Below are 23,416 nucleotides of genomic sequence, written 5' to 3'. Positions count from 1 at the left end.
CGGCTGATATTCAACCCACTAGGTCCTGCTGTTGACTGTATTGGCAGCCCAAGCCTCACAACCTCAAATGTAATCTGATTAGCCCCACTTTGGTGATGACAAGGGCATTTCAGACAAACGTGGGGAGGCTACAACCAACACAGTCAACTTAATTCCTTGCCCTTAATCTGCCTTAATCTTTAATATTCAATTTGATTGATCCAACAGGCTAACGAGGGTTCTGTAACGCCCTGCGGGTCAGTCACAACACTCCTTTGATTCACATACCCTACACTTCAGGTTGACTGAACGCTCCGTACGCTTGACTTAATTCTTACAAGAAAACGTCATGATCAACTGGTTAAATAGGGAGAGAAAAACATCTCTCCTGTTTTACACTTTGTGCTTTTAAGCACAATTTCAGCCATTTTAAAATATTTCTGACTGTGAAAAAACAGATAATTGCGGTGTGGAAACTTGGAGCTTGCCCTTTCCCACAGCTAGAACATGTTTGTCAAACGTGCCAATTACAGGTTCGACCCAAACAAGTAACCCGACCACATCAGCTGCTGATAGCAGCCCGGTAATATTTGAGGTAACCTAGAAAAAGAGCAGAAGAGCAAAAAGGAACCACATTCAAAGCAAATTCCAACAAGCACTTGAAATCGAACGCTACATTTTATGGGTTCTTATGTCTGTGTTAAATTCAGCACCAATTAATTTAAAATTTTATTGGAATATCTTCATTGGGAATTATTCTGATCTTTTAATTCAAACAGTTATGCTGGTTTGTTTTTAGTCAGCTTCGTCATCCCTAAAATTCTCACACAGGTCGAGCTGAACTAACCATTTGTTGCATGAAGAAATTGTGGTGGTGGTGGGGGGGGGGGGGGGAATCAAAGCCTGGCTGAGACGGTATTTGGGCTTTTAAGCAGCATCAAAGGCACACTGACACAGGAAAGGATTCTCAAACATTCAGATCAAGACAATGATATGCAGGATAGTGATATCCCCCAATGTAATGTATCCTGGAGCATTATGAGGATTAATCACCATCTAAAAAAAAAAACATGGAGCTATTTAGCAGCTATACATCCTAAAATACAGAAATGTAAAAATACTAGAGCTGCTCAACAGATTGAATAACTGTCACCGTATCAGTGTACCACATTTCAACTGCAAAGGACTGATTCAACGTAATATTTGATAGGATACTATATTTCAAGTGTTATTCATACCTGCTGTGCCAATTCATAACACGTTTGGCCTGTTGGCTGAACTCCAACTACTGCTTAAAGGCCACAGCTGGTATATATTATTAGTGACCGCGATGCTGAAGCCCACAGAATGTGGAGGGGACTAACTAAAGCAAAATAAAACTGCTGTAATCAATCGTTGCCGTTTTTAGCCATTATATTGCCATTAAATACTTTCATGCAGCCCTTAATAAATGTAATTAACCCTTACCACCTCTTAAGGAGATCTAAGCAGGATCTACTCTCAGAAATAGCTTCCTGTTGGAGGTTATACCAAAGATTAGCCCACATCATCTTTTAGCCTGGTTACCTCTATGGCACACTGGGTAAAAACATAGAAGAAGATGAAGTGAGGAGTTTTGTGCCACGACAAGTTTTTTTTTTTTTTTTTTTTTTTTGCAGGGGTGGGTAAAAATGAAACAGTAGTCACTTAAAGAAAAAACACTGACCCAGAATTCAGAACACTGTTAGTGGGGTAGTGAACCCCGCATGAGCTGTGGTCCCATGGGGAGTTTGGATTGTTGGCCATTACAGTTTGGTTTTTGTTTTGTATTGTTTTCTTCCCACACTGTTGGCTGTCTATCTACACATCTATCTATATCTCTATATATTTTGTTGTTATTTTTTTGTAACATTTACTGCAGAACTGTTTTGTGAAAGACGAGAGTATTGACCAACACCGCGCTGTTGCTTATTTGCTAAAACACTCTCAAATCTCCTGGCTGAACAAAAGGTTCCTCAACGAATAAACAAAGCTGCAGAGCTGTCCCTAAACCTAATTTTTTAAAGGGGCTTTGCTCGGGTCATTGCAGCCGGTCCCAATATTCAAACAGCGAGATAAATCCAAAAGGATTTGATGACATGGACGGACATCATGGCCCTCTGGTCCTCCGTGTGCTGATCTCATTTGGTTTCTGTGCAAAATGCTCCGTCGGCTGCATCTAATGAGTGACCGGCCTTTATGATGTCACACACCGATCTGTGATAAAAGTCATAAATATTAATATAGATTTGTCTTAGGTAGCTTGGAAGACAAAGCTTTCCATACTGAATTGACTAGACGTCAAAAACAGAAAATCTCTTGGTAAGCAAATTACCCGGGGGGAGAAAATCTAGTCGGATCAGAACTCAGAACTTCCACTTTTTTGGCCTCATAATGCATCACCTAACAGCATTTACTGTGAATTAAAACAAAGCTAAAATCAGGCAAATATAAATAGTATTGTAAGTTCTTCATTTTGCTGCTAGACTCTCCACAAAAGAACCTGCAGCTCATCTTTTTCCCCTCTTATAGGTCTTTAGAAAGAACGATCAGTCTGACAAAAACGGCTGATCAGACAAAGAAAACCAGAAAGTGGTTCAAAAGAAGGAAAGATCGCCACATATTGCTTCTAATAATCAATGATGATTTCACAGAAACTATATGCAAAACCTCAAAGAAAAAAAAAAAAGCATAAAAACAGCTAACATCTGAGCATTATTCTCCAATCTGGTCGTTTAGTGAACACAGGAGACATCGCGGCAAGCAGAGACGCATCTATGCAGGCGACAAAGACCAAAGTGAGTGGAAGACAAGAGGCAACAGAGAGGAGTGGAAGCCTGTGGGAGGGCAACACGTGACCGGCCTGGGAGGTGGAGTGGGGAACTGCTGCAGCGTCATCCGGCTCCCACGTGAAAACGGCCGAGCGCTCAAAGTCAGGCCACGGCAGAGAGCAGAGGGACAGAAAATTAATATATTAATAATAAACGGGAGGGGGGGAACAGATGGCATTACGCTGCAGGACCCTTTAAAACAGCTTACAATGGGAAACACAGGCTTATGGCAGCTTCACGTACTTAGGAGTCATCTTTATTCCCAGCAGATGGGCTAAGCGGTGGCTGTGTAAATGACCAGGCCAAGCTGCGAGAGTCTGATGAGGCATCTTTTTTTTCATCACTAAGGTTTCTCATTTAGACCTCTTCCTTTATACATTTATAAAACACACCTGAATGAAGATGAGACGGACGCTTAAAAGGCGGAGGTTCTTGTGACAGAATCAATAGGATTCCCATGCTCCCCAATAGCGGGAGGGGGGTGGGGGGTGCTTTGGCGTCTGGCCTGAGGTTGTGAATGAAACAGGGAAGGTCAGGAGGGCACAGCATGTGGCTTTATTCAGACAGACAGCAAATTCATAGAAGAGGTGGAAGCAAATTGAAATAAAGGTTCTCTGAATGCTACTACGGATAAAAAAGCCTAGAGATTTGATGACTGCGGCAGAAACGGGAAGTATAACCAGAACCGGCTCCTGTTACCGTCGCAGTCGGACAATGGGTCTGAGATAAGGCGTTATAGGCTTGAAGGATGGCTCTGAAGCTTATACAAATAGGCTCTGGTTTCATGAAAGACTAGATGCCAGTTTCCGTATTTTAACCTGAGGTGGCCTGTGAAGACGTGCTGATGGATCAGCAGCGCCCTGAAAGTGCTCTTCCAGGGATTAACCCGCCCGGTTTATGATGTCATGCAGGCTGAATCGGATCCTTGCCCCATTACGGTTCTGATCTTTGGCTGGACAGGAATCAGAGCGGCTAATGAGAATGGAGACAAAGGAGGGGAGGAATGTATAGCAGACCAGAAAACTGCCAAAAACAACGCCCATCCTGCGTCCTCAGCGACGTGCATCAATAACCCATTTAATATCAGATATTCACCATAAACTTTATTCTTCTTTGAGGCTTGGCCTGCGGATGCAGACGATTTCCCCCATTCCTGCATTAAAGCATTTGCTCCTAATTTTATCTGTTGGTTTGTGAGCAGGAATTTATTAACCTAGATGCACTCAATGAAGAGGTGGCCTATTGATTGGTAAATACCTTCTTTTCTATACTGGCAAGATAATAACAGGATCTAAAGAAATTTGATCACACAAATGGACAAACAAGCTAAACAAAATTTTATTTTATATATTATTTGCGCTCCCTAAAATATACATTGAACATGTTGCATCAGTTTTTTTTCCTCATAACCTGAAATGTTAGTGCTTTAAAATGAGTGATTCAGTATGTTTAAATGAAAAATCTTAACACGGGGGCAAGACGGACAGCTGGGATGACGTAATGCAATGTATAAATAAATATCTGTGCTGTTTATCATCTATGAACCCGGTGTGACTTGTGACAGGGTGTGTATATGTATGCCACGTCCAGCAGAACAGAGCCAGCATTATGCATACGGCCCAGAATAGCTGCTGACCTTTGCTTGCTCACGCTAAACCATTTCACAACGTGCAATGCGATTAATTTATTCTCGCACTAATTAGCTCTCGTTTTCAGCACATTTGGTGTACTGAATGGTCGCGGCGAGGCTGAGACAACTGAAAACGGCATAGAGGGATCTTCAGCGATGCCGTCTGTGTGATGGGAGGCGTCTGCGGTTTGCATGAGAAAGTGGTATCGGAGTGCAACAGCTGGCTGCCGTGCAGCACATCTCCAGTTTCAGCTCAGATTTAACATGCAGAGATGGAGCCATTAGCTGCCTAACAAACTCCAATGTGATTATCTTGAGCTGCAGGGATTGTGCGCTACTGAACACTGACGGTGGATCCAGAACTTTTGCAGTTGCTGCACACTCCCCAAGTTTAATGGAGGGTTTCCACATCACTGCTAGGCCCAATGACTAATTGATCATTACTATGATTTTTTTTTTTTTTTTTAAGAACAACAAAAAAAGACAATTATGAAGCCAATTACACATTAAAATGACACTTTTGGGAAGAGCGACCAAATTTAATGGATGCCATGAAGGGGAAGCAGTTTATCTTGCAAAATTAAAACACCGTAAGATTTCTCATTACAGCGAATTGACACCCAGTTGCTTCAATTATAGAAAATCTAATGACAAATGTATTATGAGTAACTGGGGGTGTATCGTTACACCCCCAGTTACTCAGATATTTCAGTTTTAAACTCACATTTGTGCTATTTGCCCTTGTTTGGCTCTGATTGGTGCCACCAAAGAGCACCAAGGATTAAATGTAGCTGTATTTATTTGCTTCAAATGTGTAAAAGCAGGTGATACTATGCAAGGTAACTTTTAGCTGAACGTGTACGACCTTCAGAGTGGTCTGATTTTGTCTCTTTTGTTCAAATTCTTCAATGTAGAGGCTGCTGACACTCTAAATGACTACCAAAATAATACTTTTTACCTAAAGCTGTCAGAGTTAACACAGCAGATGTATAAAGACAACTTCATTCAACAAGGGGTGGAAATTAGCACCCATCGCTGGCCACATGCGGGTAAATTTATGAAGTGGCGGGTTAGATTGCAGAAGGCACCAGCCAAAGTGGCGGATTTGCAATTCAAACAGGAAACGCAGCATTCAATTTGTTTAAGCGACCTGTAGGGGGCAGCAGTGAGAAGAAGAAAAACTAAGCAGTAACTTTTGCGATGTGGGGTTACATTCCTGGTGCTGGGGCAGCAGAAAATAAAAACGTTTCTCAGAAGTAAAAGGTAGGACCCATGGCGTTATTTTAAGGCCATTTGGGGCAGACTGGTGTGTCGCTTCGCTGCTTCTACAGCTGCATTTACGTAGCAGACTGTTGTGTAGCGCTTTAATGACCTTTGGGCCTGTCTAATTTCCGCGTAATTTTGACAACTTTCAGCGTAACAGGCCGTCAAGCTGAAACGCGCTGCAAGAACCATGATCTATACACACTGACCCATTCACGTCTGCCCAAACTGTAGCGCCCAGAGACACTCCCGTCTCCTCTCTGCAGCCGCACGCGCACACCTGACCCAAACAACGAGTTTAAGTCTGCTAACACGTGGAGAACGGCCAGACGAAGACACGCGACCCCCAAGTGTTGTACGGAGAAGCTTTCCCAGGTAGGCAGAAAAAAAAAAAACGAAATGCTGAACGGTGCTACATGCTAAGCTAGCGCTAGCATTAGCAACCCTTTGAGCTGCACCACGGCATTATTGAAGCCACAACGTACGGAAAGGACTTGTGAAAGACAGCTATGCAACTTTGTTACAGTACACCACTGTTAAGGTGTATATACTGTAATAAGTGCACATTTATGTAAATTCTTAATTTTCTTTACAATCAATTTCCTACAAAATTAAGAATTGTGCAACTTTTAATATTAATTAGCTTGTACTGGGGCTGTCTGAAACCAAGGCACATTTTATACACAAAAAAAGAAAAATAGTGGCCGGTAAAACTCTGTGGCAGGCGAACTTTTTTTTTTTTTTTTTGTATATTCGCACCCCTGCCTACAACACTTCACAAATGAAATGTATTTTGCTGTAGACTTAACATCTAACATTTTAGGCCTACTAGTATCCTTTTCACATCACACCACTATGAAAGCTGGGTGCATTATGCGTTCAGATTACAGACTGTAATTTTTCTGTGACTTCATCTAATAAAAGGGCAGTACCTATAGTTTACTTTGTTTACTGGTGCTGGTAAAAAAACACTAGAGCCCATCTTAGTGCTGGGTGAAGGTTACTCTGACTGTATTCCAGATGCAATACTCATACTTGTGAATGACTATTTACAAGGTGGAGCAGAGCTAAAGGAATGGAGATATAGCTCTGGGAAAATGAGTGACCTTATCTACCTGTAAACACTCATGATGGCTTCTACCACCATCACCTCCTGCTTTGAACGCATGCATTTCAAAAGCAGTCCAAAGAAAGTTAGTGCAACATAAGCACCGACAAGTTTTTAGAAAAAGAAAAAAAAGAAAGAAAAAAAAAGACTCTAAGGTGCAAGTGAAAAATTACAGGTATAAAAATAATTCTCATTAATACATCAATAAGAATATGCAGAACTCAAAGGCCACTATGAGAGAAAAGAAAAACAAAATGTTCCCATGCATCCACAAAAACTCACAGGAAGTTCCTCACACACGAACCCCAGAGACAAGTCTCTGGTCGAGTAACGGCGTTGCATAAACACAACGAATGCTGTCGTGTTCTCACTGATTTGACAGAGTTTAAACCCAATAAATACGGTTACAGTAGGGCCTAAATAAATAAATACGCTGCCGGTAATGGCACAGTGCACTCACTTAACAGTCGGGTAGATACTAATTTTGGTTTTTGGCTTTCTTATTACATCATACTGTAAGTCTAAGATATTTTATTGGATTTAAAATTGACAAGACACTGGTTTAATTGCTTGCCAAGCTAACTATGACATTAGCTTCCCTAACAGGTTGCTGATTTCAAAATCATTAAGCAAAAATAAAAAAAATAAAAATAATCAACCTTTTCACTAAGCCAAAAACTGCCTGTCTTTCTTGTAGGTCACTGTATGTAAAACAAGCTCATTTTAAAAGACAAATGTCAACAGCATCAAGATAAAGAAAGAAAGTGCGTCACTGTCCACTTCCTGTCTGCTCTGCTGTCAGTGTATCGCTTAGCCAATCGGTGTAGAAGCAAGGCTCCTGTTGCAAAAATAAAAGTTGGGATTTCCAGCAATGAAAAGATAACATGGTTCTGACACAGCCGCTGTCCTTTAGTTCTTATACAGAGTCACTGCAGAGTCAATGAAAGGGGGAACTGTGACAAACTTTAATGCAAATTCTCCAACACAGGTTGTGCTCCATCGCAATAGTTGCAGTCATGATTAAAAGTAGGGCTGTCACAATTCATCGAATGAGTCGAGGACCTCGATTCATAAAATTCCTCGATGCGCGCTGTGTTTCACACAGGCGGCTAACGCTAATGGTAGCCTAGTCTGCTAAGTGTGGATATCCGCTATGGACACAGAGAGCATCGGCAAAAAGCCGCGCAGAGAAAGAGATCTAAAGTTTTAAAGGTGTAGGAACACTTTAAATTTGACAGAAATAAAACTGCCTGGTATCGACTGAGCTTCTAGCTGCTGAAGATTAGCGCTTCTCTCGCTGCTCAGTCCCCACCTTTCCTGTCTGGCCTTGACTGTTTTGATTGGTCAACATGGCGGCCAACCGGCCAATCGTGTGAGGGCCATACCATTATGAGAAAACAGAGAGGGGTGCAGCTGTGAGTAGAGGCTGTGTTTGTCAGGTTGTCCTGTAACTTAACTATGAGGAACAGGAGAAAACAAAGCCTCTGGTTTTTAGTTTAAAGATGTTGGAGAAAACAAAGCAGAGCTGCTTCACAGCAGGATGAAAATAACGTTAAAAGCAGGTTTTACTACAGACATCAGAGCTTTAGAGGAGAGTTTGGTTCTGGTTCTGCTCTGTGGACGTCTTTGCAGTAGATGTCTTAAATTGACTAAAATATTACATCATACTGATGTAATCAACTGATGTTTATTCTTCCATTTTTAACTTGAACACTTAACTTTTATCTGAATATGCCTTATTTTTTATTAATAATTGCACAATATTTTTTATTTCTCTTCTGCTGTACAGCTTAACTTTAAACTTAGCTTTTTTATTATTAATCTTATATGTCAGTCTGGTGTCTAGGCCCACCTGTTTTTGCCACTTTCACACCCAGATTTCCCGACTGTGGGACAGTAAAGATATTTATATTCTATTAAACATTAGTAACAACAGTTACCCATGTTTATTAGAAGTTATTGGCTGCTTATCTTTTTTTATGAATATGTAATTATTTTATTGTCCATTTGTGGACAAAAAAAAAAGTAGAGTTTAACTTAGTCCTGAAGTACACTAGAAGGTTTCTGTTTTATATGAATACAATTATGCTTTATAATCTAAAATAAATCCAGAATGAAATATATATGTGAAACTATGTATTTTTTTGTGTGTGACCATTTTCATTACAGAGGCAGCTGTATTGATGTTAAGTCCCCCAGAAAGGGCTGAACTTTAAACATTTTGATCCTAGAACGTTTTAGCTGCAGATTTATCCTTATTATTAAAAAAAAAAGATAGAAAAATTATTTGCCAATTAGCATTTTCAGTTATTTCTATTACTCATAAAATAAGTTAAAGCAATTATGTGAAAAATCAGCAGAATGTGTCAATTTTTGTATCCGATTTCTCGATGAATTGTCAGAATAACTGATTACTAAAATACTCGTTTATGACAGCCCTAAATAAAACCCGGTATTCCAGCCATACACTCGGTGGTCATTTCAGAACGTTTACTCAGCGAAACAGAATTATAATCAGCCTAAACTTTAATTGTCCCTGCAGTGCAAATACGCCTTTTATATTCTGCTTGGTTACAGAGGAAAGGTATTTAAATTAACACCATGGTTTACATCTCCTTCTAAACTTGTACATCTCTTCCGAAACTGTTAAAAATAGCCTGCAGTGCGGCTCCAGCATTCATTTTCCACGCCAAATTATAATCATCTGACTCTGGCTGGCCTATTTTGGTTCTAGTTTACCTCTTCATTTAAAAACAAACACAGGTTTAACACAGAGCCATAAAGCCTAAACTCATGGGGGATCTGAATTGAGAGAAAATAGAATTAGTTTTTTAAATGTGATTTATGTTACGATATTTTTTTTTGTTTGTTTTGAATCGCTGAGAAGAACAAATTATCTTCTTTAATGTTTAAATGGAAAATGTGATCTAGGATGCAACCCCTTGAAGGTGCAATTACACAACACACACTCACCACATCACAGGAACACACCCTACTCCATTTTCCAACCCATTTACTTTGTAAGGTTACAATTTACAGTAAAGCATTTCTAGCATCATGCCTGACGCTGCACAACTCATCTGCTGCCCGGCACCAGCCGTGCTGCGAGCAGACCCCTGTGAAGCTTCTATGACTAAATCTCCTCAGAAGAAACAATGTGCGTGTGTGCGAAACAAACAGGGTTACTTCTGGCTACTGATTAATTAGGGGATTAGCTGGTTGACTGAAGGTAGGCTTTTTACATGCTGTTGACGTCCCGGGATTTATACATTCAGGCTTGCCCGGCGTGCAACTCTCCGAGGCCCGAGAGGGGTAAGGGAGGACCCTAAATCGTCAGAATGTCACTTTAATTCCAGACAAACGTGCTGATAAGGCTTTTGTGGCTTTGGCGGTTCTCCGACGACTGCCTCACGGCGAGCTTGTGTAAGCTGCTGAGCTAGGCTGCAACGAGAGCTGCTTATCATGCTTCAGTGGGAGGCAGACAGGAGAGCTGGACTCAACACCTCACATTTCCATCCCCGTATCACGACTGACCGGCACCGAGAACGACTCCACTCAGAGGAACCATCTCGCTAAAATGCCTCTGCATTAGTGACTCAGCGATTACATAAAAAAATAAAAAACGCTATAAAAGCCATTTGTCGTCGTTATCATTCCGTACACACACACACACACACGGAGCAAAGAATTACCACATGAAACGACCTTTGCACTTTTCTTAGACTTCCTGTAATTACTCATAAGGCTGATGGGAAATCGGCTGGGGGGTAACGACTGACCAAGTTCTGGTTTCACTGGATAGGCAGCGGGCCGGTCAGGAACTAAATCAGGAAGACGACCGATTCGAGCTCTGGACCAGATCAAAACAAAAAGATTGTCTAGTATGGGTGATAATCGGATCGCTGATGAAAGGAAGGAAACTTTATCCCCTATGATTTGTCAATAGACGTCTATTGTTCTCTCAGGCTGAGTGGGAGAACCAAGAGCCAGGCTGAACATATGAGCGACATTTTTAAATTTTTACGGCACATCGACAAAATAGAAATATTGATCGGTATTGGTAATTATGGAAAAAACTAAAAACATATTTTAAGAGCGGGCCTGTTGCTTCATGACCTATTTTTTGATAAAGAACACTGAATTCAAACTCAACCCTTTATTCAAGCAACTTTTCACCAAAACCTTAAGTTAAAAAAAAAAAAGAAAAGAAAAAAAAGAATGTGCTTTCTGAACTCTGAAGGGGGCGTGGCTTGGTAACAGCGTGTTCCTGTGTGTGTTTGTGATTGGTTGGGAGGATGTAGTGTGTTGTCTGTAGCATAAACCTACTACATGATAGGCTATAATGGAAAAGGAAGAAAACTGTTCTATTGAACTTTTTATTGATTTTTTTTAAACTGCACCACACATATACTGATCTATATATATTGTTATTAAATAATCATCCAGCCCCAGCTGCTATGACATTTATTTTATGTTTTAGTGATAATCATGATTGCCAGTCCCTCTTCTGTTTTTGTTATTTTGCGCTTTGCCCCTCGTAGAGGACACTGCTGGGTATGAAACTTTTGGCAGTCAGGGAAATCTCTCAGAATAAAGATATAAGTATTGGCAGTTCAGGCAGAGGCACTAAACAAAGTATTTTGAAAGCTATTCTTATATTGTCATACATTATCATTTCTACAGAGAAATTAAAATTACCTTAAACCCGAATCAGCAGGTCAAAGCACAGTGTCCCAGATTTTTTTTTCATTATATATTTTTTTGCCCTGCTCTTGTTGGATTTTGGTCAAAAATATTTAACTGGTATTCTAAAGCCAACAAAATGCTGAACTTGCCGTCTTTGGATGCCAGCTGTACGTTGCATCAGCCCATAACGACCCAAACGCCTTATTTACAGTGGAGAAAGTGTTCACATTTTACCAGCAATGGAAGTCTTTTTGCAAAAAAAGGAAAACGGACATGATTTCTGTTATATAAACGGGAGGATTAAGGGTCATGAAACCTGAAGTGTCAGCTTCTGAAAGTCCGTTCCTGGTTTAATGGTATAATTTATCTGATTTTAATGGAGGGCCTGAGCAGAGCAGTAACGGGCTTATCGTTTTTATTTTAATAGCAATACGTTTACTAGTCTTTTTCAAACTTTTGTTGAGTCTGTTGTAATTTTTGTTGTATAAAAAGCTAAAATAAAGATTTACACACCAGTAAACTGCCCAACTAAATGGTCTTTTTTCGTCATCCTCTAAGTGTCCTTCATGTACTACTACCCCCACAAGAAAAAACCTGAAGAGCAACATTTTGCGTTTCCCCATCCACACATGGAGCTGGCGTGAAACAATTATCTGTTTGGCGATGTGGTTTCTGGCAACCAGAGGGAGGGACTATAAATTCATTATTCGGTCCCACTAAAACGGCGCTCTTGTATGGACGTGGCGGGCGCACAATGCACAGAAAGGCCTCTGTTCATCCTCGCAGACAGTCACTCCAATATCAGCCTCTGACAGAGCTGCTGGAACGCCCTGCGCTGTACCATAAGTGTCAACACCAGAGCGTTCAGCTATTAATATCCCGCAAGGTTCCCCGAGACGCAGCGGGTCGCCCGTCGCGGCCGGAGGGAGTGACCACTAAAGAGAGGGCTCTACGGCGGATCATCATTCATAAGCGGATGATATCAGAAGTGAGTGTGGGAAGTCCATTAGGCCCCTCCTTTATCGGTGTGAACAAGCAGAGATACAAGAGCTGGTGAAGCAGGCTGGAGGATTTGTAACTTCAACCGGGCGGCATTTATTAAGATGAACTGAAGACAGGAGGTGGAGAACTAAATAGTGGGTAGCTGATTTAAAAAAAAACAGATTTCTGAAGGTTTCACTCTTAGATCTGCCCGTCAAACTTACGGCGTACCCTCGGTCACGTAGAGGCCTGCCAGCTAGAGAAAACACGCAGCTGGGGCAGCGACTGAACCACTTTGTGTCGACGGGGGCCTTCCAACAAAGGCGACCTTTCAGCACGCCATTTCTCCCTGTTCGGCTACGTCTACAGCCGCCACGGGCCGGCCGGAGCGGCGTGAGCCCAGGCGTACAGAGCGTCTGTCCAATCACGCGCTCGCCGGGGCATTCCCCTTCATCCCAGCTGCAGGAAGGCGCACTTTAAGGGGGGGGGGGGGTCAAGCCACTACAAAAAGGAGAACGGGCTGATAAAACCGCCGCAGCTAAACGCCGAGTAAACACCAGACACGCCTTCGTTAACTGGCCTTTACAGTCGCTCGCAATCAAGAAGAAAGGGAGATTAAAATCAGGCGGCCATATCGGAGTCCTTTTATTGGTTATGTGGTAAATCATCAACCTTTTTCTTCCAAGCAGGCAAATGATTGACACCCTTTCTTACATTTTAGCCAACATGACAAGTCATTTGGGTTCTGTGTAAACGTGTTAGGAGATCTGTTTCTCGTTGGTGAAGATTTGGTCGATCGGTTTCTGGTTAAATATCAACATCTGACAGTTTTTATTTTTATTTTGTACAGTCGTTTAAAAATAAATAAATAAATAAAAGCAGCACTGGACCGACTGATCAATTGACTCAGAGGAAAGAGATTTGGGTCTTGTGAACTAAACTTGTAAATTCATGGATAATTGTTTTTTTAGCCTAGGGATCCAGAGTACATCCACAGTATCTGTCAAGTCAACCCCCCCCCCCCTTCCAATTTTGGCTGGTGCAGCTAACAATTCGCATGTATTTTTCTGTGCAGTCATGAATATCTTTCCTTTCTGTAGAAGTTGCATAAATAAAGAAAAGTAGGCAACTCTACCCGTCACCTAAACCAGCTCTGCCGGCAGCTACAGCAGTTCACATTAAAGCTGCAGTAGGGAGTTCTGAGAAACTCGTGGACTTGGCCTGAAATTTTAAACAAGCCTTACAGGTCCCTCCCCTTTGCACTACGGACTCGGTCCAATTCCTTCTTTTTGGCTTGGTTTTCGTCGTCAGGCTTCTTCTGTTTACCCGTCTTTGCTTTCTGAGCAGGTGCCACTGGAGAAATTGGCAGATTTCCTGTAAAGCAGATCGTTTCTCCACAAAACTGCAGCCCAGCAGCAATCTTGAGCTTGAATGCCGGTACCCTGCGTACGGGGGAGGGGAGTGAGCAGAGCGTAATCTTGACCCTGCTAAGCCACTCCTCCTGGCTCTGATTGGATGTTTCTGACCGGGAGCAGTGTATTTCTGCCAGTGGCAATATTATCACTGGGAGTAGCTAAGGAGCTTGATTTTTCTGTCACAGATTATGCGTCTCACATTAAACTGTAAGGACATAATGACAATTTTAACAATTATGTAAAAAAAAAAAAAAAAAAAAAAAAACAGTTTTACAAAAGTTACCTACTGCAGCTTTAATCCAGATGTATGAGGCGTGCCGGTCTAGTGTGTCTGCTAAACTTGTAATTAGCTTCTCGTTGTTGAGGAAATAACTTTTAAAATATTAATCACAAAGCTTAACTTTTTTTTTATATTTTTTTAAAAAACATCAACATGGTACACATTGAGGCCAGCATGTTGGTGCATTTACGCCAACAAGACCCCCCCTAGGTTTAAAATCCTCATCTGAGGAAAGTATGTAGCTCACATATTCCCAGTTAAAAGTGTGGGTTTCTCTCTGGGTACTCTAGTTGCCGACCTCAGGCTTACTGACTGTTAGGCTTATTTAAAATTCATGTATGAGCCTGATTGTTCGTACTGTGCTCCATGTCTTCCATGGGATAAACTACCAATCTGTCCTGGATGTACGCATCCCCCCCCCCCCCATCCAATACAACAGGCACTGGCAGCTGCAGCCGGCAGAGACGATGACTGGACAGATAGATGTCAAAGCAGCAGGAGAAAGGTGGAGACACTACTTTGAAAAAATTCCCAATAAGAGCCTCAAACGTTCCCTCAACTTCAAACGTTGTGTTATAAAGTTCATTAAAGAGGCTTAAAGGATCTTCTCTGCCCGTATAAACAAGGATATCCACAATGAGTGGATTGTGTGTTCGTGCTGCAGACGTCACATCATGGCACAATTGTTTGGGGATGCACAATAATAACAGGCTAAATATTAATATAGCAATGGACTGTTTGGGATGAAATATTTGTATTTCAAGACTCGTAAACTCACTTTGGAAGGCAATTCCAACATTCTGGTCTCATACTAATATTCTGCTGGATGGAGTCTCATTGCGGTAGATGCCCAGACCTGATGGGGATGATACTGCCCAACAGGCTATTGCAAATGGAGAACTGACAAAAGTGTGTTTATACCACAACATTTACATTTACCATTCAGACATCTATAGTTTGTTTTTTTTCCCAGCTAAAACTGTGACATTTATTACCTTTAACAAATTGATGATCTGAGTCCCTCAATAGTAAGCGACTACATTACATTATACTGGACGACACTTTACGTCAGTAAATTAAGCTGATTTATAAATCCTTCAAGTGAAACATCAAAATTTGGTAAACGAGGTGGAAGCTCACGTCTCCTAAACGGGCTGGGACATTCGCACCAAGAATACTTGAAACAAGGAACAGACTGAATGAACCATGTGGAGCGACAACTGCTGCTGGGTTACCCTGAAAACGTAACGAGGGGTTCCCTCACTACCAGAGCAACACAACGCAAACTTAAATACAGCTGGAGAACATAAAACATATCTTTTTTTTTTCTTTTTTAAACTAACCACTAAAAAATACAAACATGGCCCTGGTTTTATTGGGTCTTTCTAGAGTCTAACACTTCAAACCATCAAAGCTTCTGGCGGCAGATGATAATGATGATGATGATGATGATGGCACTGCTACTTGTTCCAGATATAGCTGGACACTACAGAGGTAAAAATATCCAACAGATGGGAGGTTCTCAAGCAAGGGGGGGGGGAAGCAGTGATGGTGATTAAAGATTTCAGGAGAGTAGAAGTGCAATTATGGATGTGTGCCAACCACAAAGCTTTTGAATGCCCACACACACACACACACACACACACACACACACACACACACACACATCATGGCATCCGTGGGAGAAAGAATCGTGTAGGATGATCAAACATACGTGGAAGTAGCTGTAGGGATAGTGACGAGCATGATGGACACTACAGTAAACCAGCATTTCAATTACGTCTCTCTCACATCAAAGTGATTCTGGGAAAAACTTATGACGGATCAAAAAAAAAAAAAAAAAAAAAAAACGGTCCAAACTCCACAGGTGGCAACAGAAAGCACGTCAAGAGAAGAAGCAGAAGTTCTAAGGAAAGAGTTGCGCAATCGGAGAGCAAACAAGCCTTGACATTTCGTGTGGTTTCACTACAGCCGCCGTTTCAGAAATAGTCCAACATGAACCGTTGGTTATGGGGGGGGGGGGGAGGTTAGTTTTTTAAAACAAGGTATCTGAAAGTTCTAGAAAAATACGGAAATGTCGTTTAACATTTTCCACAAGTCTGGATAAGTGTGGGAAAAAAATAACATTACCTTTAGCACAAATGGGAAGTTGATACAAAAAAAAGCTTTAAAGCTGTAATCAGCCTTTAAAGTTCCTCGTGGCTTCAGAGAGTCTACTGTGATTTGATTTACCGTCTTCTAGGACACAACAAAAGCAGAAACAGGTGGAGCATGGCCATGGAGGCAAAGGCGTGGGAAAAGACAGGGTGGCGATTCCAGTCGGGTCACTTCCTGCTCCTCTGCAGCCTATTGCGCTTAAAAAACTGCTGCATTTTAAAAGCAAATACTTCCGACCACACACACAAAAAAAAAAAAAAAAAGCAAAGGTGCATTTGCAGGACAGAGCGAAAAATCACACACTAAGCGCGACGGCAACTTACTGGGACGCTTCAGGAGACGGACACTTACCAATTTGATGGCCACATATTCGTTAGTATAGAGGTTCTTGCCCAGCCTCAGCTCTCCAAAGTTCCCGCAGCCAATTTTTTTGCCCACGCGAAAGTTGGGGCCCACCATGAGCACTCCGGAATTGGTCCCCGTACCCCTGCCGCCATGTCCAGTCCTGCTGGCCGTCGTCTTAGACATCTTTTTACCTTCCTCCGTCTCTCCTTTGCCCCCTTTCTTATCAAAATCCATAAGCTTGTGATACCCTGGCCTCTCCACGGTTATTCCCCAGCCATGCAGACCATGGGGACTCCAACAGCAGCGACCGAGGCTAGTTTAAAGAGGGAGAGACGGGAAAGATATCACGCCGTCGCCGCCGGGGGTTTTTAAAAACAAAAAAAAAAAATCCCGGCCACACTTAAACGAGCCAACGCAGCAGCCGAAGTCGCCCGTGTGTCAATCATGCAGCTTTTTTTTCCTTTTTGTCCCCCCCCCCTCCCCACCGGCGTGCGTAGGTTATACACAGGGGCTCCTTTCTTGTAGCTTCCTTGACTTCCAGTCTCAGAGCAGCATCTCCCTGCCCGATGGAGGCGGCAGGCTTCGCCGAGCTGTTCCCGCTGACACGCGCGCGGTACCAGTCATGAAAAGGCGGTCCAAAGCGCCGCGTCTGCTGCTGCTTCCACAAGGCCACCTGGGAACGTCATTTGGAGCTCCTCGTTTCCCTCGTGGTCACCCGTGGTTCACGCAGTGGAGACTCTCCATGTTGCGGGTGCTACAACTGGAGGCGGCCCAAACGTCGGAGGGGACAGCTAGGCCGGGGGAGAGGCTTGGACTGACGTCGCCTTGTCTGCAAAGAGACAAAAAAATAAAGAAATAAATCAAACATACTAATCAGTTTATAGATTAAGATGGTTTTAAGAGCCTTTAACAGCAGCCCACCTCCTTAGTCACATGAACTAAGTGGCTTAAACTTATTTAAAAAGGTTATTTTGACTCAAAGTTATTAATCGTCTTTTAAAAAAAAAAGAAAAATAATATTGGCTATTGCACCTACACATTTTTTACAAACACTCCATGAACATGGAAAGTGTAAAAGTTTGCATCTGGAGTTTTCCCAAACAGGTTGATCCACCACAGTTAGATATGTGAGCCATGGGTGATGACTGATTTGATTTAATACCAGAACACTTTAAAAAAAAAAAAAAAAAAAAACTTATTCAGTTAACAAATATTACCAGTTTTAAAGAGCATGGACAGCCTACACCTGAAAAATAAAAGAGGGCAACACGTGGCTCACATTCAAAGTTTGAGCTGTACAGAAACTACAGCTTCTAAGGGAAGAAACGGCAGGCCGGGCGCTTTTGATTTCATCACGAGAATACGCGCAACATTCTAACGAAAGCTGTTATAGATTCACTTAACATGTCCGATCAAACCAAAAGTTTGGGTGAGGTTAAAAAAAAAAAAAAAAAATGTGGGAAAACAGTTCAGCCTAAGACGAGACCTGCCAGAGTAACCCAGTCACTCACCGCACAACAACGGGGAATCTTGTTAATCATGATGAGGTAGAAAAAAATGTCAGCAGGGAAGAGGAAGAAAAAAAAACAAAAAAAAAAACACACCTTTTACTTTAATATCAAATTATGCCGACTACAGCTGCTTTGTACTACTGCTGAAATAAGATCTCGGTGCTTACTGGCGCAAAGCAAATCCAATAAAGCAATCAATAGGAGCAGAAATATATCACAGAAGATTAGACCAATTTTTTTTTTTTTTTTTTTACAATTAAAACCTATTCAGTAAAATTCCACATAATGCAGAAAAACAATACTCACATACGCTAGACTAACACAAACATAAGAAGCATTTTTAGCCCGAGGTAGCCTAAGACTAGTTTTGGAGGAACATAGAAACTGATAACATTAAAAAAAAGGGGGTGAAAACAAACCCCTTTAAATTCTGCAAATGAACATTATATGCTAACATTTATCAGATGGGCTATAAGGTATTAGAGCAGGAAGTAGCACCGTGAGGCAAAAACAACATTAGCATTAATCTGAACCATCTCTTTCCGGCATTTCGTCAGCAGGAGCGTGGAGATGCTGAGTAACGCCACTCCACCAGCTCCTCCGTGTCTATGACCCGAGATGCCGGGGCCGATAAAGAGAGCAGGTAATGCACGCGCCGGCTCGGCCCGGCTACTCTCCTCTGTGGAAAGGCACTTACACAGATCAATGCCTGCTGTAATGCCTCATTTCTTTACATCATTTGCATCACGGGAAAGCATCCGATTGGGTGTACTCGGCTACTGTCTGTCCCGCGGATAACTCGGCGGCATCCAGCAGAAAAAAGGGCGAGCCCTTCGGTAAACAAACGCAGTTCGTCAAGCGGGCTTTGGCGCCTTGTGTTTGAATCGTTCCCTGCCGATTCGTCACACGGCCAACGCGTTTTATCGTAAAAAAAGGCCCGACGCGTTTTTTAACGTTGCTCTGTGCGAACGCAGCCAAGGCAAAAACCTGCCCGCGTGAAAGGTCAGCGGTTCTGAGCCGCTGCCGCTTTTCACACCTGGGGAACATGAAAACACCGGCAGCCGCCGCCGCGCGTCATCATTAGTCATTATTCTGCTGCGTCTTCCTCGTTGTGCAACACGGGACTGATACCTGCAGAAGGAAGTAAAAGATGAAAACACCCTACCTGGTCACATGATTAGCACACAAGAGGGAGAACAAAACAAACAGCAACCCTCAGTTAAAACAAAAAAAGAGAGAAAAAAGACAGAATTAGCTCATTTCAAGACACGTGTGTATAAACCAGTTGTCATAAAGAAAAATAAATCCTGTTTGTTCCACCGGTTTCATATTAATGAAGCACCTGCAATAAAAAGAAATCAGCCCTTTGTTATTTCAGAATAGGATACCCCTTGTATTGGGGGATATGTTAAAGAATGAATAAAGTGCTTATGACCTTTTAATGAAAGCAATTTCATTTATGTGAAATGAAAAATAGGGTATTAAATGTTCAGCTAATTTGATTTACTAAATCGAACATTAATGTTCATGGACCCTGGTAGACCTGACAGAGGAGCAGAGCACAGACGAGCCTCCTGGGTTAGCTGCAGGAGAGCTTTTTTTAGGTCCCAGCTACTTTTTTCAAAGCACATTTTAACACTTTTAGGTTCAAACAATTAAAAACATGTTTCCTCCTACAAGTACAGAGTTAACATCAAAGCTACAGTATCAGCTGGGTTGTTCTAAACTTTTTTTTATATGGGATCAACGAACGGAAAAGCAGACACGCAACGTCTTTCTAAGCTAATGGAATAACTGCTGCTTTATAGACCTTAGGCAACTTAGAGAGTTCACCCGAAGATAAGGAGGATTGTTTTAATCATCCTAATCGTTGGCCAATAAACGTTGGGCGGTACCTATATTCCAAAACTCCAAATCTTTCCACACATAGGCACATGCCTTTATGACTTTAGCGAGCATTGGCACGCAGGTTGGACGGAAAATCAATCAGTATGGGCCGTTTATTACGGTAGAAACATCATTTTCAACTCTACTTGACACCAATAGGACAACTGATTAAAAAAAAATTAACAATGCACTTTTTCTAAATGTATTCATAAGGTCTATTTTTTTTTTTAAACAGAATTCTGATAAAATGCCTTTATGCTACAATGTTCTTCATTTTTAATGGTGAAAATCCAACTTCCTGTATTAAACAACCATAACACGTCAGCTGAAAAAGGGGCTATTTAAAGTCTACCAAGTTATTTTTAAAGATCGATGCCAAAGCCTGCAGTCAATTGATTATTGTTAGTGGCACAAATATCTACAGTTCTAAATAGGGAACCTGCAAAAAAACAGGAACGATGGACAAAGTAATGGAAGAACGGACTGATAAATGCAAAGTCAATAGGAGAGATGGATGGAAGGGAAAGTTCTCAATTCTTAAGAAATATTGTTCAGCAGTTATTTATTCAAACCACTCAATGTCTCATCAAAAAATTTAAATTTAATAATTCACATTTTTGTAATAAATGTTTATTTTTGGGTCAAAACGCTTGAGTCAGCGTTTTAATGTAAAACTGGGGGACATTTAAAAAAATATATATATTTATCAACCTAATATGCTACAACTTCCCCATTTTTTATTTTTATTTTTACCTACATACAAGATCTTGATATCAAGGGGAGGAATTTTGATGAACTTTCGGATTATTTATTCATCCTGACACGCAAACCTTTTGAATATTATACTAAGAAGCCCACCGGCCTTTAAGCGTCTGCTAAGGGAAGCTAATGGCTAACTAGCTTCCGAAGCGCGTCTAACAGCTGTCATTTAGCGTTAGCTCCGGGTAATCCCAAATGCTCGACTATCCTGCCTCTCGACACCGCGTTTAAAAACGCAACAGTAATAGAAAACGACGAGGAAATTTTAACAACACAAAAAAAAACGACGGAAGAGGCTCAAGAGAAAGGAAAAGCTAGCGTTAACCACGGGCCAGGCCAGACAGTGCCATGCTAAGTAGTTAGCTTGAAATCGCTCAGTCGCCGCTAATTTCTCACTACGAAACTGCGGTCTTCGACGCTTAATTTCAGCGGCAATTCCTGTTTACCGTGGTAATGTGGTTTCATTCGAAGTTTTACAAAAGGGCCCCCTAACATTTGTAAAGGCCCATTAAAAAAAAAACACCGTCAATTTTGGCCCAACGTCTGAGAACATTTTTAAAGAGAAACACCGAACCTTTTTTTTTTTTCCTACGTTAGCTACGCTGTTGACGACTCCGGAAAACCACCACAGCTTACCTCAGTCTTAGTGGCCAAACTGACCAAAATAGAGGCAAGAGAGAGCATAAAATATTCATTAAATGACATATCCAATGCTCCAAGGCTAGTTAGTTAACGCTTTATAACTGAAAAGTAACAACGTCCCAAAAACGACGCCGCGAGAAACGCGATCAACTGGAGAAACGTTAAGAAAATACAGACAATTTATTACACTTCCCTCAAAAAAAAAAATTTAAAAAAAAAATACAGTCTTACGGTTCAAACTCCGGCTACGGCTCTTACCCGAAGCACTACCGGGCAACTCCTTAATCCTGCCAGCCGAAACTGCTCACCAAGCGGCGCAGCCTGGATCTCACAGGCACTTAGCAAACTAGCTCCCCCCGGAACGCCGAACCGAAACGGAGACGCCGCGTCAGGAAAAAAAAAAAACACCGCCCCGAATAAAAAAACCGCTTTGGTTGTCAAAACACAGCGTGTTACCTCGTATTATTCGGCTATCGAAACCCAGGCGAAGTCATGGTGCTTCGATCGTTGGCTTCTTTCCCGTCTAGCTCCTCTCTCTTGTCCCCAACTTGCTATGATTTCACAGCGGAGCGAAGTTGGTGTCCGGTTCCTAGCTTCCGACACTTCGTTAAAGGGCCATTCACCTCATTTTAAAGCTGACCAGGCAGGGTTTTCTACAAAATGCGCCCAACTCACTTTGGATTCAGTTTACCGCCTGCAATGCTCAGTTTCTTTTAATTTGTTTTTCTGTTATTTGTTGTAAATCTTCATTGACTCAAGAGAAAACGCACCCAAGCTTCTATATGCCTCTTAATGACGTCACATAAGGGATTAGAGTACTTTAATTTGTTTCTTTAAATATTTTTTACACTTTACTTTCAAGATTAAATCCTCCTAAATGTGTTTAATTATATTCCATACAACTACAACTGTGCAGGACAACAACATGGATTTTATAACGCTGAAGAGAATACGGCAAACTAGAAGGGTCATATTTCATCGTCAAAGACCTAAGGTTGCATCTGACCAAATTAGACTTTATTTCTATTTATTTATTTAGAATTGTTACACTCATTTTAAGATCAAATCCTTCCAAATGTGTTTACTTATATTCTGTACAGCTACAACTGTGCAGGACAACAACAGGGATTTTATAACGCTGAAGAGAATATGGCAAACTAGAAGGGTCAGATTTCCTCGTCAAAGACCTAAGGTGGCATTTTTCCAAATTAGACTTTAATTTCTTCTTTTAAAATAATTTTTACACTTACTTTCAAGGTCAAATCCTTCCAATTGTGTTTACTTATATTCTGCACAACTACATCTGTACAAGACAACAACATGGATTTTATAACGCTGAAGAGAATACGGCAAACTAGAAGGGTCATATTTCATCGTCAAAGACCTAATGTTGCATCTGACCAAATTAGACTTTATTTTTATTTATTGATTTAGAATTGTTACACTCATTTTAAGATCAAATCCTTCCAAATGTGTTTACTTATATTCTGTACAGCTACAACTGTGCAGGACAACAACAGGGATTTTATAAGGCTGAAAGGAACACGGCAAACTAGAAGGGTCAGATTTCATCATCAAAGACCTAATGTTGCATCTGACTAAAAATTAGACTTTATTTTTATTTATTTATTTAGAATTGTTACACTCATTTTAAGATCAAATCCTTCCAAATGTGTTTACTTATATTATGTACAACTAAAACTGTGCAGGACAACAACATGGATTTTATAACACCGAAGAGAATACGGCAAACTAGAAGGGTCAGATTTCATCGTCAAAGACCTAAGGTTGCATCTGACCAAATTAGACTTTATTTTTATTTATTTATTTAGAATTGTTACACTCATTTTAAGATCAAATCCTTCCAAATGTGTTTACTTATATTATGTACAACTAAAACTGTGCAGGACAACAACATGGATTT

The 23,416-nt window shown here is 41.3% G+C and overlaps 1 protein-coding gene across 6 annotated transcripts in view; it reads right to left on the bottom strand.

Moving 5' to 3' along the window:
- The window catches only part of csnk1g2b (casein kinase 1, gamma 2b), a 47,396-nt gene extending 25,305 nt beyond the window's left edge, over nucleotides 1–22,091 (bottom strand). For 4 of the 6 annotated variants that reach the window (XM_036140955.1, XM_036140959.1, XM_036140958.1 and 1 more), the window contains exons 1-2: nucleotides 21,949–22,091; nucleotides 16,700–17,522 (exon numbers count right to left, since the gene is read on the bottom strand). In XM_036140955.1, the coding sequence (XP_035996848.1) occupies nucleotides 16,700–16,927 (228 nt within the window). In that variant the 5' untranslated portion in view covers nucleotides 16,928–17,522; nucleotides 21,949–22,091. Of the gene's footprint in view, nucleotides 1–16,699; nucleotides 17,523–21,723; nucleotides 21,881–21,948 lie in introns of those variants that run through there. The other 2 variants (XM_036140956.1, XM_036140957.1) reach the window with 2 other exon arrangements.
- Nucleotides 22,092–23,416: the final 1,325 nt, after the last annotated feature.

The sequence above is a fragment of the Fundulus heteroclitus genome, chromosome 9 (assembly GCF_011125445.2).
Source record: "Fundulus heteroclitus isolate FHET01 chromosome 9, MU-UCD_Fhet_4.1, whole genome shotgun sequence".
Classification (NCBI taxonomy): Eukaryota; Metazoa; Chordata; class Actinopteri; order Cyprinodontiformes; family Fundulidae; genus Fundulus; species Fundulus heteroclitus.
The sequence above is the reverse complement of the archived record's forward strand: the minus strand, read 5'-3'. Positions and strand labels throughout refer to the sequence as shown.